Genomic DNA, 14,189 nt, shown 5'->3' with positions numbered 1-14,189 from the left:
ATCTTACTGAGTACTCTGGACTTCAGTGTGGAGAATTGCTGATTTCCATAAAGACAGAAGAATCAAACATGCTGTAAATGATCTTTCTTTCATTACATTCAGAGGAATTAACGTATTACTCTTAGGGCTGAATGTTCACAGCTGAGTGAGCCATGTCCTCGATATTGCTAAAAAGCAGCCTGGTCAAAAGGTATAGTGCAGTAAATCATTTTTATTTCAGCTGCTTTAATAATTGAAACTGTTATGGATTTCAGATCCGCTCCAGATGTTCTTCCGGAATTATCCTAACTATGATGCAGATGTATGACTTGAGATTGGAAATGTAATAATGGGAGAGTTCCATTTGTTGAATAGTCCACAGTCCTGGGAATGTGGCTTCACATGAGCCTCTGCAACTTCTGAAAGACACACTGACTAATGTTCAAGTGAATTGTGATCCATGTTGTAGAGAAGACCAAAACTAGAATTTGTTTTACATCTATTCATTCCTGGGATGCAGGATACATCCCTAGATGCCCTTGAAACACGTGGCTTACTTGGTCATTTCAGGGAGCAGTTAGGAGTCAAAACTATAGTTCTAGGTCTGGAGTCACATGTAGACCAGACAGGTAAGGACAGCAGATGTTCCTCCCTAAAGGCCACAGAGTCAACCTTTTAGTTGATGTCACCGTATCTTTCACAGTGTTTCTTGAATTCCATACTCCATGTGGGAGCCTTGCTTTGCACTGTAGTAACTGTTTAACAAACATCCTTTAGGGAACACTGACATTTTACAAGAACCCCCACATTTTCACTGCTGGATTTTACGATACTTACAGAAGTGTGTGAAATTCCTCAATTTGTCTGTCCTTTAGCCTCCAGCTGAGAGAAAACCAGCACAAGAATTACTGTTTCATAAAATAAATAGATTCTAGCTACAGATAAACAAATTACGAGAAGTTAACATATAACTTTACTCGTTAGTGCTCTAATCCCCTTTGTAAAACTGTTCTAACACAGACAGAAATGAAAAAAAAGGGTTTCATGGATGGAGGGAAAAACCGGGAAGGCACTTCAATGGCCCATGTCCACAGAATTTGCTCAGATGATCCTTTTGGTTTGTGAGGACTTGCTGGTCTGTGACCTTCCTTCTCTAGGAATTTCCATTTGCTTGCAGGGTGACTGGGTCACACCTACCCCTCTCATTTATTGGTTAATAGCCACAGCTTACAACAACTGCTGAGGGGAATAAACTGGCCTTCCTTCAGGGTTTTACTACTGAGAAAAAGGTCAGCTTCCTTTTTTTAAAAGAGATTTGACAGCTTCTGACCAAACATTCACACCCATAAGCTATTCAGCTACCTGGGAGCCAATCACATAGCTGTTGGCAGGAAGGAAACCTTTCTCATTGACAACTGGTCACAATTCCCCAGAACAATTTGTTGCCAGCTGAATCTCGCCTCATTCCCCAGAAGTGTAGATCTCCTGTTACTACAAATGCCTGGAAATATTGTTGTTCCCTGTATATGAGGTAATGGTAATGCCATCATAGTTAGCCTTGTTAGCAGCAGATGTATGGAAACGCCGCCACCTTCAAGTTGCCCTGGAAACCATTCACTATCCTCACTTGGAAATATATCGCTGTTCCTGCGCTGTCCTGGGTCAAAATCCTGGCATTTCCTCCCTAATGGCATTGTGGGTCAACCCACAGCAGGTGGATGGTTCAAGAAGGCAGCTCACCATCACCTTCTCAAGGGGCAACGAGGGACAGGCAATCAATGCTGGTCAGGCAGCAATGTCCACATCCCACAAATGAACGCATTTTAAAAAAAAATTGTAGAGCACCATGGGGCTGCTGTCTCATTAGAGAGAGAGAGAGAGATTACTGGTGGTGAGTTTAACCTGAGGGATGCCTCAGACAAGGGATGAAGTTGAGAAGCTGGAACAGTTATGGTAATCTCAGTCAATGTGGGAATTGAATCTGATATGAACATATATAACTCCAAGCAAGTGTTATTAAACCACATTTGTGAGCCTAATCAATAATCTTAAATTAGGTGTTAGTGTAAAGCTGAACATACCAGGGATTGCTCATTGAATGCGTCACTGTTTTGTACGGTAGACAGAATGTCTTGATGGTTACACCCTGTTATTGGAAAGTGCCACTTGTGTTGCTACTGTGAGCAAGCAGTGGCAAACAGTTAGCTTCACTTGGTCGTCAAATTTTAATCTTCCTCTCTCATCCTACCTCAAGCAACGGGGTCAATCGTGTGATTCTTGGTAGCTCCATGCTGGAAATTGATGGGAATGTGGAATGTGGAATGAAAACAGATCAGCCATGATCCTAATGAATGGTTTGAAGGGCTGAATGGCCTAAATGTGCTCTTTTAAAAATTGAACAAGCTGCGAATGCTGGAAATCAGAAACAAAAACAGAGATTGTTGGAAAAGCTCAGCATGTCTGGCAGCATCTGTGGAGAGAAATCAGAGTTAACGTTTCGGGTCACTTGACCTGAAACATTAACCCTGATTTCTCTCCACAGATGCTGCCAGACCTGCTCAGCTTTTCCACCAACTTTTGTTTTTGCTTCTAAATCTGCTCCTGGTTTGTATGCATCTCATGTATTTTTATTCGCCTTAATAGTGGAAGAGAAGTAAAAGAGGTACTCCACGCACTATTGCGTATTTTGTACCAATTCAGTGTTAATACCTGCCTCAATCACTCTTTGCAGAATCAAAAGAATCATCAAATCCACCTCTAATTTTGTCCTTCACTTTTCAGATAGCTGTTTTGTTCTAGTCTGGCATTAGTATTGTCAATGAAATATGTTCTTTTTCTGACAGCGAATTGTTCTCCAAAGTGCCAAAATGGAGGGATGTGTCTAAGGCCCCAGCTTTGCGTTTGCAAACCAGGCACCAAAGGTAAAGCATGTGAGGAGACGTCGTCCAGCGTTCAACCCACAAACAATCAAGACACGGTGGCCCAGGCTCAGCCCATACCGCAACAGGCGCCCCAGCAAACCATGACCCAGAGATTGGTGCAACCTCCTCAGAATATCAATTCACTGGGCCACATGTCTTTGACTGTGAAGCAGAAACCTTCCATGGTGGTGCCCCAGCAGTCTCAGTAAGTCCTGCTCGCACTGTAATTTATGAGACTTTGTGTCCGCGGGCTTCAGGTTTATGGATGACACAGAAATAAGGGGGAAGGCAAATGGTGAAGGAAGACACAAAGAGTTTGCAGAGACTTACAGACAGGTCAAACGAGAGGGCAAAAACTGAGCAGCTGGAGTATAATGTGGGATACTGTGTGGTTACGCACTTTGGCAAAAAGAGTGGAGGAGCTGAATATTATTTTAAACATAGAACTTTGCAGGAGAGACCAATTGGGGAGGTCCTCATGTCCAAGTTACAAACGTCTGGCATAGAAGTTCAACAAGAATAGTGAAGGGAGATGGAATGTCTGCCTTTATTTTCAAGGGAATAGGGGTCTAAAAGTAGGGAAGTCTTGCTTAAACAAGTACTGTAGTTAGACTGTACTAAAAATACTGTGAAGAGTTTTGGTCCCCTTATTTAAGGAAAGATTGTTGATATTGGAGGCAGTTCACAGAAGGTTCAGTACTTTGATCCTGGATAGAGAGAGTTTTTCTTCTGAGTGAGGTTAGTAGGTTGGGCATTTGTTCATTGGAATGGAGACGAATGCGAGGCAACCATACTGAAACATATAAGGTTGTTAGGGGACCCTACAGGGGAATAAAACAAAGAATTGCAATACTGGAGATATGAAACAAAAACAGAAATTGCTGAAGAAACTCAGCAGGTATGGCAGCATCTGAGGGAAGATAGCAGAGTTAATGTTTCACGTTCAGTGACCCTTCCTCAGAACTGTTAGCAGCTAGGAAACACAGTGACGCTAACAGGGTAGATGCCTCTATAAGGTCACCCCTCAGCCTCTGACGCTCCAGGGAAAACAGCCCTATCCTATTCAACATCTTCCTGTAGCTCAAATGGCAACATCTTTTCTGAACCTTTTCAAGTTTCATAAGGGGCATGGATAGGATAAATAGACAAAATCTTTTCCCTGGGATGGGGGAGTCCAGAACTAGAGGACATAGGTTTAGGGTGAGAGTGGAAAGTTATAAAAGGGGTAACTTTTTCATACAGAGGATGATACGTGTATGGAATGAGGTGCCAGAGGAAGTGGTGGAAGCTGATACAATTGCAATATTTAAAAGGCATCTGGAGGGGTATATCTGGAGGGGTATATGAATAAGAAGGGGTTAGAGGGATATGGGGCAGGTACTGGCAGGTGGGACTAGTTTGGATTGGGATATCTGGTCAGCATGGACGGGTTGGATCAAAGGCTCCGTTTCTCTGCTGTACATCTCTATGACTTTTAAAAAAGCTGTTAATGTGACATTGCTTTCATTTCAGAAGCATGAACAGATCAATGAGGGAGGAAGGAGGGGCTAGTTGTCATGTGAACAAAATTGTTACATGATTCTCACTGTTTTATATCAAAGAATCCCTTCAGTGCAGAAAGAGGCCATTTGGGCCATCGAGTCTGCACTGAGCCTCTGAAGAGCATCCTGCCCAGACGCAGCCCCATGCCCCTACCCTATCCCTGTAACCCTGAATTTCCCATGGCTAATCCACCTAGACTGCACGTCCCTGGACCCTATGGACAATTCTGCACGACCAGTCCACCCTAACCTGCACATGGGAGCGATTCAGAGCACCTGGTGGAAACCCATGCAGTCAAAGGGAGAATGTCCATACTCCACACTGACAGTCTCCTGAGGGTGGAACACTGAGCTACTGTGCTGCTCAAATCTTCCGTAACATTTCTTGAGGCTTATTGGGAAGACTGGTCTGAGACAGGAGTGTGATCACACAACCGGGAGGTGCTTAGATTGATCAGTGACCAGGAACTGAGAGTGAGAAAAATACAACTGGTAAGGGAGTAGTCCTCAGACTGGTTCTAGTGTAGCAGGGCGGACAGTTATCGGTGTCTGTTTCTCTTTGAAGTTGTCCCTCTGAAGACTAGACCTTACGGTGCACATGACTGATAATACCTGGTTAATTGTGGGAGGCACTCAGTCTGCAGCCTTGCAGACACAAAGTTTCGGAAGATTTTACAGCCAGTTTTCCATTGGCTTCTGCAATAAAATAAGGCCAATATGAAAGCAGCGTTTGTAATTTTGTATTGCAGTAATGAAAGTGTTTTATAGTTAATGTTTGGCTGCTTTGTGGACTATACAGTGAATAATTACAGTTACTGTTACTTTTGGAAGAGTGTTCCTCTTGTGCCCACAATCCCAACTGAACTTGTAATGTGTATTTATTGAAGATCTTTTCCACCCTTACAGATATGGGTGCATTTCCAATGACTGCGGCTGCTCACCAGCTGTTGGCAGACTGGCTTGTTACTCGAGGCAATTCAGTCTAATCCCATCATCACTCAAAGTCCATGAACAGATACTTTCCAGCAGGTTTTCTAATTACAGCACAGGAGGAAGCCATTCACCCATCATGTCCATACCTGCTCTCTGTAGAGCAATCTAACCAGTCCCATTCCCCTACTCGATCCGTGCAGAGTTAGTTCACTTAAGTTCCATCCAGTTTCCTTTCAAATTCATTCATTTTACCACTCTCAAAAACAGACACAGAGTCATTGAGCTGTACAGCATGGAAACAGACCTTTGGTCCAACTCATCCATGCCAACCAGATATCCTAAATTAATCTAGTCCCATTTACCAGCACTTGGCCATATCCCTCTAAGCGCTTCCTATTCATATACCCATCCAGATGCCTTTTAAATGTTGCAATTGTACCAGCCTCCACCACTTCCTCTGGCAGCTCATTCCATACACATACCATCCCCCTCATAAAATTGTTGCCCCTTAGGTCCTTTTTAAATCTTTTCCTTCTCACCTTAAACGTATGCCCTCTGGTTCAGCTCTGTCCAATGCTGGGGAAAAGACCTTGGCCATTCACCCTCTCCATGCCCTTCTTGATTTGATAGACTTCTATAAGGTCACTCCTCAGTGTCCAACATTCCAGGGAAAATAGCTCCAGCCTATCCAGCCTGTACCTATAACTCAAACCCTCCAACCCCAGCAGCATCCTTATAAATGTGTGCTGCACCCTTTCAAGTTTAACAACATAGTTCCATATCATTACCACTTGATGTTCTTTCTTGACAATCCTGCTGCATCTCTTGTTCAAAATGTTAAATCACTGTCTCCTAGTTCTTGGATTATCAGCCTTTTGGAACAGTGCATCTTTGTTTGCTTTGTATAAACCCATCACAATCATTTACACGTCCATTAAATTTTTCCGGAAATATCTATTCTCCAAGAAGAAAAAAATATCAACTTTGCTATCCTAACCGTGTCCCTAGATTCCCTCATCCCTGGCACTGTTCCAGTAAATTTCTTCTGCAGCCTGTCAAGGATCCACACATCCTTTTGAAAATGTTGTGACCAGACTGGATGCAGTACAAAATCTGCAGCCTAACCAGAACTTTATAAAGATTTAGCATAACATCCTTGTTTTTATACTCCAGCAACAGAATTTAGAAAGCCCAAGATAATATATTCTTTGCTGATAGATCTCTCTGTCACCACCAAAGATCTCTGTAGATGAACTTCCAAGTCCATCTTTTCTTGCAAACTCTTTTGAAAGGAGCCATCCAGTTTTTTTTATTGTCTCTCTCTCTATTCTTTTTGTACAAATGCAATCCCTCTGATTTCTCTGTGTTAAACTGCATCTTGTCTTTTGTTCTGCTGGCCTATCTACATGCTATTGTAATTGATTGACCATCAGCCACACTTGCAAGTTTTGTATCATTGGCAAATTTTGACTATTTTCTATGTATTCCAAAATCTGGGCCATTTCTGTCGAGTAAAATAAACAGTGTTCCTAGCATTGTAACATTGAAGAGAACAAATTAATACCAGTCTCCAGTCTAAAATAACCATTTACCAGAATTCTCGGTTTCCTGACCATAAACTAGTTTGTTTTTAATCCAAGCTGACACTAGCCTTTCTATTCCATGAACCTCAGTTACTCTGACCACCAATTTAAGATTGTCAGTCAAACTTGTAGTGTTGGCTCACTTGTGTGTACTGGAACCTACATATATTAATAAGCAGGGCCCTATTCTTTGCAGACAGAAAGAATAGATAAACACACACTGTGCCTGTTTCAACTCAACAAAACATGTGACAACCATTTTCTAGTCCACTCCTGAGGACAATGCCTTGGCCAATTAAAGTCCAACTGTGTGGTTTACGTTTAAACAAAGTTTGGTGGTAAACTGTCAGTCATCATCTAACTGATGCATTCTCCATGGCAATGCCTCCCCCATCAGAGTCCAATTGCCAACCAATCAGCTCTCTCACTTCATGCATCTGAAAAATTGCTCCCATTTACATTACTGTATCTTGCAAGTGTGCTCATAAATACAGTATGCAAAGCTTCCATAAAGTATCTTTTCCCAGCAATATTCAATCACATTTTTGTTAACCAACCTTTTATACTTTCCTTGCTCTTCTTCATTGCTAATCTAAAACTTAATGATCCCTCTTCCCTGAGTGTTCCCCACAAAAGCCACTTGTCCCACATAGTCCACCTCATTCCCTGAAAGCAGATCCTGTAATGCCTCCTTTCTAGCTTGTTAGAGAATATACTAGTCAAGGAAGTTCTTCTGAGCATGGTTCAGAAAATTCTCATCCTCCTTACCCTTTACTCTACCAATGTCCCAATTAGTTTGTTAAAGTATGTGTTTCTTGAGCATATCTCTGATTTCCCTACAGTTATCTCCTCAATCTTTGTCTATGTTTCTCATTCTTTCTCTCTTTTTCTCTTACTATCCAATAAAATAGCTTCAGTTGCACGATTATCTCAACTCTAACCAAATGGATTTTGTTTTTGACATCCTCCCTTTGCAATATCTTTATAATATTTTCCTTGATCCACGTTGCTTCCCCAACTCAGTTTTTTCCTCCCTTATCTTCTTTGAGAATATTGTGTCCTTGAATATTAAGTGCCTGGTCCTCACTATTTTTAACTCATATTTTCATCATTGCCACTGCATTGTATTCCTGTATGGCTACTTGTCCTTATTTGCCATACATTGTGCAATGACATAACCTGCATTCTAATCCTGTCTTTGTATCCCTCGTAATCTTTCTCAACCTGATCCTCTCCAACTTGATTTTCTTTTCTGGTTCTGACTACGCTTTACACACCTTATTTTGCTTTTCTACCTCTGCATGCTGGTGCCCACGTCCCTGCCAATTTAGTTTAAATCCTCTCCAGCCTTACGAGTCAACCTTGTCATTGGTACTGTTAAGGTGCAAACTGCATCTCTTCAATAGGTGCATCTACCCTAGAGCTGGTCCCAGTAGGAACGTGAAACTCTTTCACCTGCACCAGGTCTCATCCAAGAGATTGATCCCTCTGTCTTCCTACTTCTACTCTCACTAATGTATAGCACTGCGGGTAATACAAAATAACTATTTTCAAGGTCCTACGCTTCACCTTCCCCCCTACTCCCTGAAAGTCTGATCAGGATTGTGTCCAGAAGAGGGGAGTCTGATTTTTTTTTTCACTGTCCCACTCTCCAGCCACTGAGACTTCACAGGAACAGGAGTGGGCTATTTTGATGCTCTTCTATTATTCAGAGAGCTCATGGCTGACCTGAGACTCAACACTATAATAACATTGACTGATATCTATTGATCACAATTTTAAGATTAATACATGATCCTACAGCATTTGCCATTTCTTGAAGAGAGATCAACATTTCTGCTACCTTTGCCTGTAGAAGTGTTTCTGAATTCCATTCCTCAAAGGTCTTGCTGTAATATTTACATTACATTCTTTGGTCCTAGACTCCCCAAAATACCAGAAGTAGCTTCTCAGGATCTACACCATCTATTATTCTTCGTATCTTTGAAACTTTGGTAAAATCATTCCTACACTTCCAGGGAATATAATCCGCATGTGTAATCACTTCTTGTACTTTTATCCTTCGAGTCTAGCTATCGTTCTAGTGAATCAATGCTGCGCTTCTTCCAAGGTTACCATAACCTTGCAAAGATGTGCTGTCCAGAAAAGCTCACAATACTCCAGATGTAGAGAAGTGGAAGATCTTTGACTCCAGATGGCATTATACAGATCTTAAACTTCTCCAAATTCTTGTCCCATTGATAAGCAGGCCCTCATTCCAATCCAGCACAACTCTTCTACAGACAAGTTGCACTTACTCTCAATTGCATCATAAATTACTATTCATGTCAAACTTATGAAAAGAACTGTATTCAAGTGTAGCCTTCTGCCAACTTTCTGAAGAGGTGGGATAGGATCTGAAGCAGACTAAGTGCCTTCTTATTTTATGGATGAGTCTGGTCTGGATACTCTCCAAGTTTTCAGTGCTCCGACTTAATGAAACTCAATAACCCTGTCGTCACTATCCACCCATCTCTCTCTTCCTCGGTTTCTGTATGACAGTCTGGATTCTTATTTCTCAGTTAGCGGACTGTTACACCCCAGTTCAACTCTCGTGATCTGAGCTTATGGGATTGGTCTTTGTGCTTTTGGAGAGGTGGGGGAAGTGAAATTGAAAGTGAGTGCTCTGTTTGCTCCTATTGCTGTCTCCACCCTCCCCAATGGAGCTGGTTGAGTCAAACTCTGATTATGCACTGACATGTCTTCCTCGCAATGGTCTGAGCCGGTTTTGTACTGTCTTGTGGATGACATTAAAATAAACAAATAAAATAAGGTTCTCTCCATTTGCTCTCTCATTTGCTGTGACATTACAACACCCTGCGCCATGATTGGAAGAATGGAAAAAGAACGCTCCCAGTTTCCTGTCCTATATTTGATCCTCAGCCCATTTTACTCAAAGCAGATTAACTGACCATTTATCACCTTACTGTGCGTGGGACCTTGCTGCATGCAAACTGAGTGCTGCTTTTCCTTCCATTACAGTGCCAATAACACTTCAGTCGTCCTTCATGAGCTGTGAAAAGCCATGGGATATCCTGAGGTCAGGAAAATTGCTCCAAAATAACCAGACTTTGTCTTATCACTGTGTTACAATGTGGTGACATTTGCAATACCAGCATTTTTGTACATTCCACAATTCACCTTGATGACCAATGTTACTGAAATTGGCAGCTGTTTGGCAAAGAATTCCTTTTTTATTTGGTATTGACCAAATTATCACTGCTTTTACTGTTATTACACAAATCTTTAGATGGAGTGGATAGGAAAGAGCTGAATTTAATTCAGGTCTTTCACTGTGCTGTCCAGAATTTTATACTGTCGACAGGCACGTCTGTTAAGTATCTGCTTAAGTTACCACAGACATTGTTCAAAGTCGCTGTTGCTTTAGAAGATTTCAGTTTTGATTACTTGTACATCCAGGAAGTGTTCCAACATTGGTACAACACATCCTTTGAGGTCTGGTGGTTTAATCCCACCATGGACTTCGAAAATCTCAAATGTTTTCTTTCGCCACCATGAAACAGATGCATGTGGTTAGAAAAACATGTTTCATGGATGACACACAGTGGAAAATATTGCTGATGCATCATTAAAGAAAACAGTGAAGTGATTTGCTTTCTGTGTATCTGGTCTTGACAAATTCTTTCCTGTTCTTTCAATATGGATATTGTGCTGCACTTGGCGTGGCTAGCTCCTGTGAGATGCAATTTTCTGGGAAGCAATTATCGAAAGTATATACTGGGAGCTGTTACATGGAGGCTGCATTAGGGTTGCTGTTATTGAAATACTTAATCGCAGCTTACTGACTGTGTAAAAGACAACCTGAGAGACTGATGGATAATGTGAGGTGGGGAGGACGGTATGGTGGGGCTTTTGGCATAGAGACCACAAATACAGAAGTGAAATACTGTAGATGCTGGAAACAGGAAATATGCCCCTAAACAATTGCCGGATATTCTCAGTCAGTCTGACTGATTGAGCTAATGTTTCAGGTCGATGAAAGTTGCAGACCTGAAGTGTTAACTCTTTTTTTTCCTTCATGGATGCTGGCTGACCTGCTGAGTATGTGTGCTGTTTTTAGTGTTAGTTTCATATGTTATGATATGACCAAATTGTAAGTTGTTCCTCAATGCTCCTATTGCATTACCAGCATTAACTTCTTTCCTCACTTTTCTCAAGAACCTTCCTGATGAATCTCTCAGACTGTTTCCTACGGGGATGAATGATAGTGAGCTGATAAATGTGGTGCCAAAGTGATCATGTCACTGCGCTAGTCATCTCATTATCCACTAATGCCTGGGTGCAATCTGTCTTGATCGCATCAAGCATGTAGTTTGTGAAGTGCTGAACCACACTGGTTTTGTTGGTTTTGTTCAGGTTTGTGCAGTAAAGATTCTTTTTGATGTTTCAATTCAATTTGGATTCCAGGCATTTATTATCTGAGCCTTTCTCAGCTCCAAAAAAACAATAGAGGTTATATTTCTCTGATGAATGGATGATCCACGAAATGAGTTTCTTTGGGAGGCAGTGGTGACAGGCAATATAAGGAAATGAGATATTTTTATTCTTTTATGGGCTGTGGGTATCACTAATGGTGCCAGCATTTATTGCCGATACCTCATTATCTAAGTGCTTGCTTGGCCATTCTTATTGCTCACGGTGTTGAGTCCCACGTCGGCCAAACCTGATAAAGCTTACTGATTTCCATCCCTAAAAGACATTAGTAATTGTCAGTGGTAGTTGTCATAGTTACCATTACTGATGCAAATCTTCTACGTTCAAATAAAAGCAAAATACTGCAGTTGCTGGAATTTGAGATGGAAATACAGTTTTGTTAAACAATGGTATTAAGGGATATGGGCCAACGGCAGGCATATAGATTTAAGCCACAGATAGGCCATGGACTCATTGAATGGCAGAACAGGCTCAAGGGGCTGAATGGCCTACTCTTACTTCTATGTTTTCACATGTTCTTCCACACTTTATATTCTTTAAATGATTATGGTCTATCAAGGCAGGTCCTAACAAATATCCAGCTTGTTCAGTGTTCTCAGAACCCATTACATTTCCTGTTTCTTCTACTGCAATAATCTGCAAACATGGTGTATGTCGCCAAATTCCGCTGTTGCTATAGAGTAAGCAGGAGAGCTTTACACTTTATAGGACCATCTCCCTGCTACTCGAGAAATGTGTCAGTGTTCCACTGATGTGGAAAATCTTGTGCTAAGGTCTTTTTATTTAAAAGAAAGTAAAACTTCATCATGTCTCAATTGTGGGGCAGACGCAAGCCAGTCTAGGCAGGGCTCTTGCAGCAGGAAATCTCGCTGGGAAGTGCTACAATTATGGTAGCTATGCAAAGCATGAAACTCAGTCCCCTGAAAGGTTGCCAAAATCTTTCCAATTCCATTTGCAATCTACATGATGTACAGTAGCTGGGACAATGCCATCTTAATGGGTGTGTCATAATACTAACAGCAGAGCGAAAAGAAACTAGTTACAGTATCCATGCATTTCAACAATCCAGACCTAAAAGAGACCCAGTCCACGGAGAGAGTTTGTTCCAGCTGTCCGTGATCCCTTTAGCTAGCAACATGTGTTAATTGAAACCCTAATCGAGACAAAGCATGTACTTGGTGTCTTCGCTTCAGTTGAAATGAATGAGAAGGTGTTCATTTTTTTTAATCTAAGACTCTGGCATTCCTAGGATTCCACTGACAAAAGTGGAATTTGCTTTGCCAAATGCTTTAGAGAAAGGGTGGCACGGTGGCTCAGTGGTTAGCACTGCTGCCTCACAATGCCAGGGACCCGGGTTCAATTCCCACCTCGGGCAACTGTCTGTGTGGAGTTTGCACATTCTCCTCATGTCTGCATGGGTTCTCTCCAGGTGCTCCGGTTTCCTCCCACAGTCCAAAGATGTGCACGTTAGGTGAATTGGCCATGCTAAATTGCCCATAGTGTTAGGTGAAGGGGTAAATGTAGGTGAATGGGTCTGGGTGGGTTGCTCTTCGGAGGGTCAGTGTGGACTTGTTGGGCAGAAGGGCCTGTTTCCACACTGTAAGTTATCTATCTATCTATCTATCTATCTATCTATCTATCTATCTATCTATCTATCTATCTATCTATCTATCTAAGACATAGGATCAGAAGTAGGCCATTCAGCCCATCTATTCTGCTGTGCCATTCAATGAGATCACGTCTGATCTGATAGACCTTAACTCCACTTGTCTGCCTTTCTCCCATACCCTTCATTCCCTTAATGTTAAAAATCTGCTAAGGCTTTAAGTCCGCATTTATATAGCCTCTTTCATTACTTTAGCACATCCCTAAGTGCCTCTCAGTCACTGAAGCACTTATTGTAATGTAGGCACTGTTGGTATGTTAGTGCATATTAGTGCATGGTACATTCTGTAGGAAGCAATGTCATAATAACCCAGGTAATTTGTTGTAAGGACTCGGGTTGAAGGATAAACATTGAGCTGGACACTGAGACGAACGCATCTCTGCTACTTCAAAAAATGTAGGAGGGATATTTCCTGTCCACCTGAGAGGGAAATGGTGCCTCAGTTTAATGCAACATCTGAAAGTCTGACAGTCCAGCAGTCCTCCTGTGCTCCTCTGGATACATCAGCAAAGAGTTTGAGCTCCAGGAGTGGGACTCCACATCTCCCCTGCAATATCGTCTGCAGCCTCAGTGTGATTGGCATAGAAAATGCAAGAATTCTGAGAGTCTTGACTAACAATAAATGGAAGCTATCTCAACAATGCTTGGTGGTCGAGAGTATATCGGAATGTATTTAAAGGTCAAGGTGGAATCGTAGCAGTGAGGCAACTTTTATTAATCTTTGGCGCCCTTCCAGTTAGAATACTGCGTGCAGTAGAGATTGCTGCCGTACTTCTGGGATACTTTACCTTGAAATAACTTTGAAGAAAGCAACCAGAATGATTGAGAGGAAGGAAAAACTGTATTATTATGAACGATTATATGAATTGGCAAATTCTCTTTTGAGAAGGGAAGATTCAGAGGTGATGTGATTGCTGTTTGATTTAGGATTCTTGTATTAGGATCATGACAATCTCTTTATCTAGACCCAGAAGATTGAAACTGAAATAGAAGACTAAGGGGCATGGTTAGATGGGGTGGGGACTACTTGCAGGATAACATCAAAAAATAATTGAGGTTATATTTCTTTGAT

At 41.7% G+C, this 14,189-nt stretch overlaps 1 protein-coding gene across 5 annotated transcripts in view; it reads left to right on the top strand.

The window, feature by feature from the left end:
* ltbp1 (latent transforming growth factor beta binding protein 1) overlaps nucleotides 1–14,189 on the top strand; it is a 425,536-nt gene that overhangs the window by 27,994 nt on the left and 383,353 nt on the right. For all 5 annotated transcript variants that reach the window (XM_043695510.2, XM_043695509.2, XM_043695511.2 and 2 more), the window contains exon 3: nucleotides 2,823–3,105. In XM_043695510.2, coding sequence (XP_043551445.2) covers nucleotides 2,823–3,105 — 283 coding nt within the window. The remainder of the gene's footprint in view (nucleotides 1–2,822; nucleotides 3,106–14,189) is intronic.

Source organism: Chiloscyllium plagiosum, unplaced genomic scaffold, assembly GCF_037043375.1.
Source record: "Chiloscyllium plagiosum isolate Xiang-an unplaced genomic scaffold, Cpla_swu_hap1 HiC_scaffold_10, whole genome shotgun sequence".
Taxonomy (NCBI): Eukaryota; Metazoa; Chordata; class Chondrichthyes; order Orectolobiformes; family Hemiscylliidae; genus Chiloscyllium; species Chiloscyllium plagiosum.
This window is presented reverse-complemented; position numbering and strand designations above follow the sequence as displayed.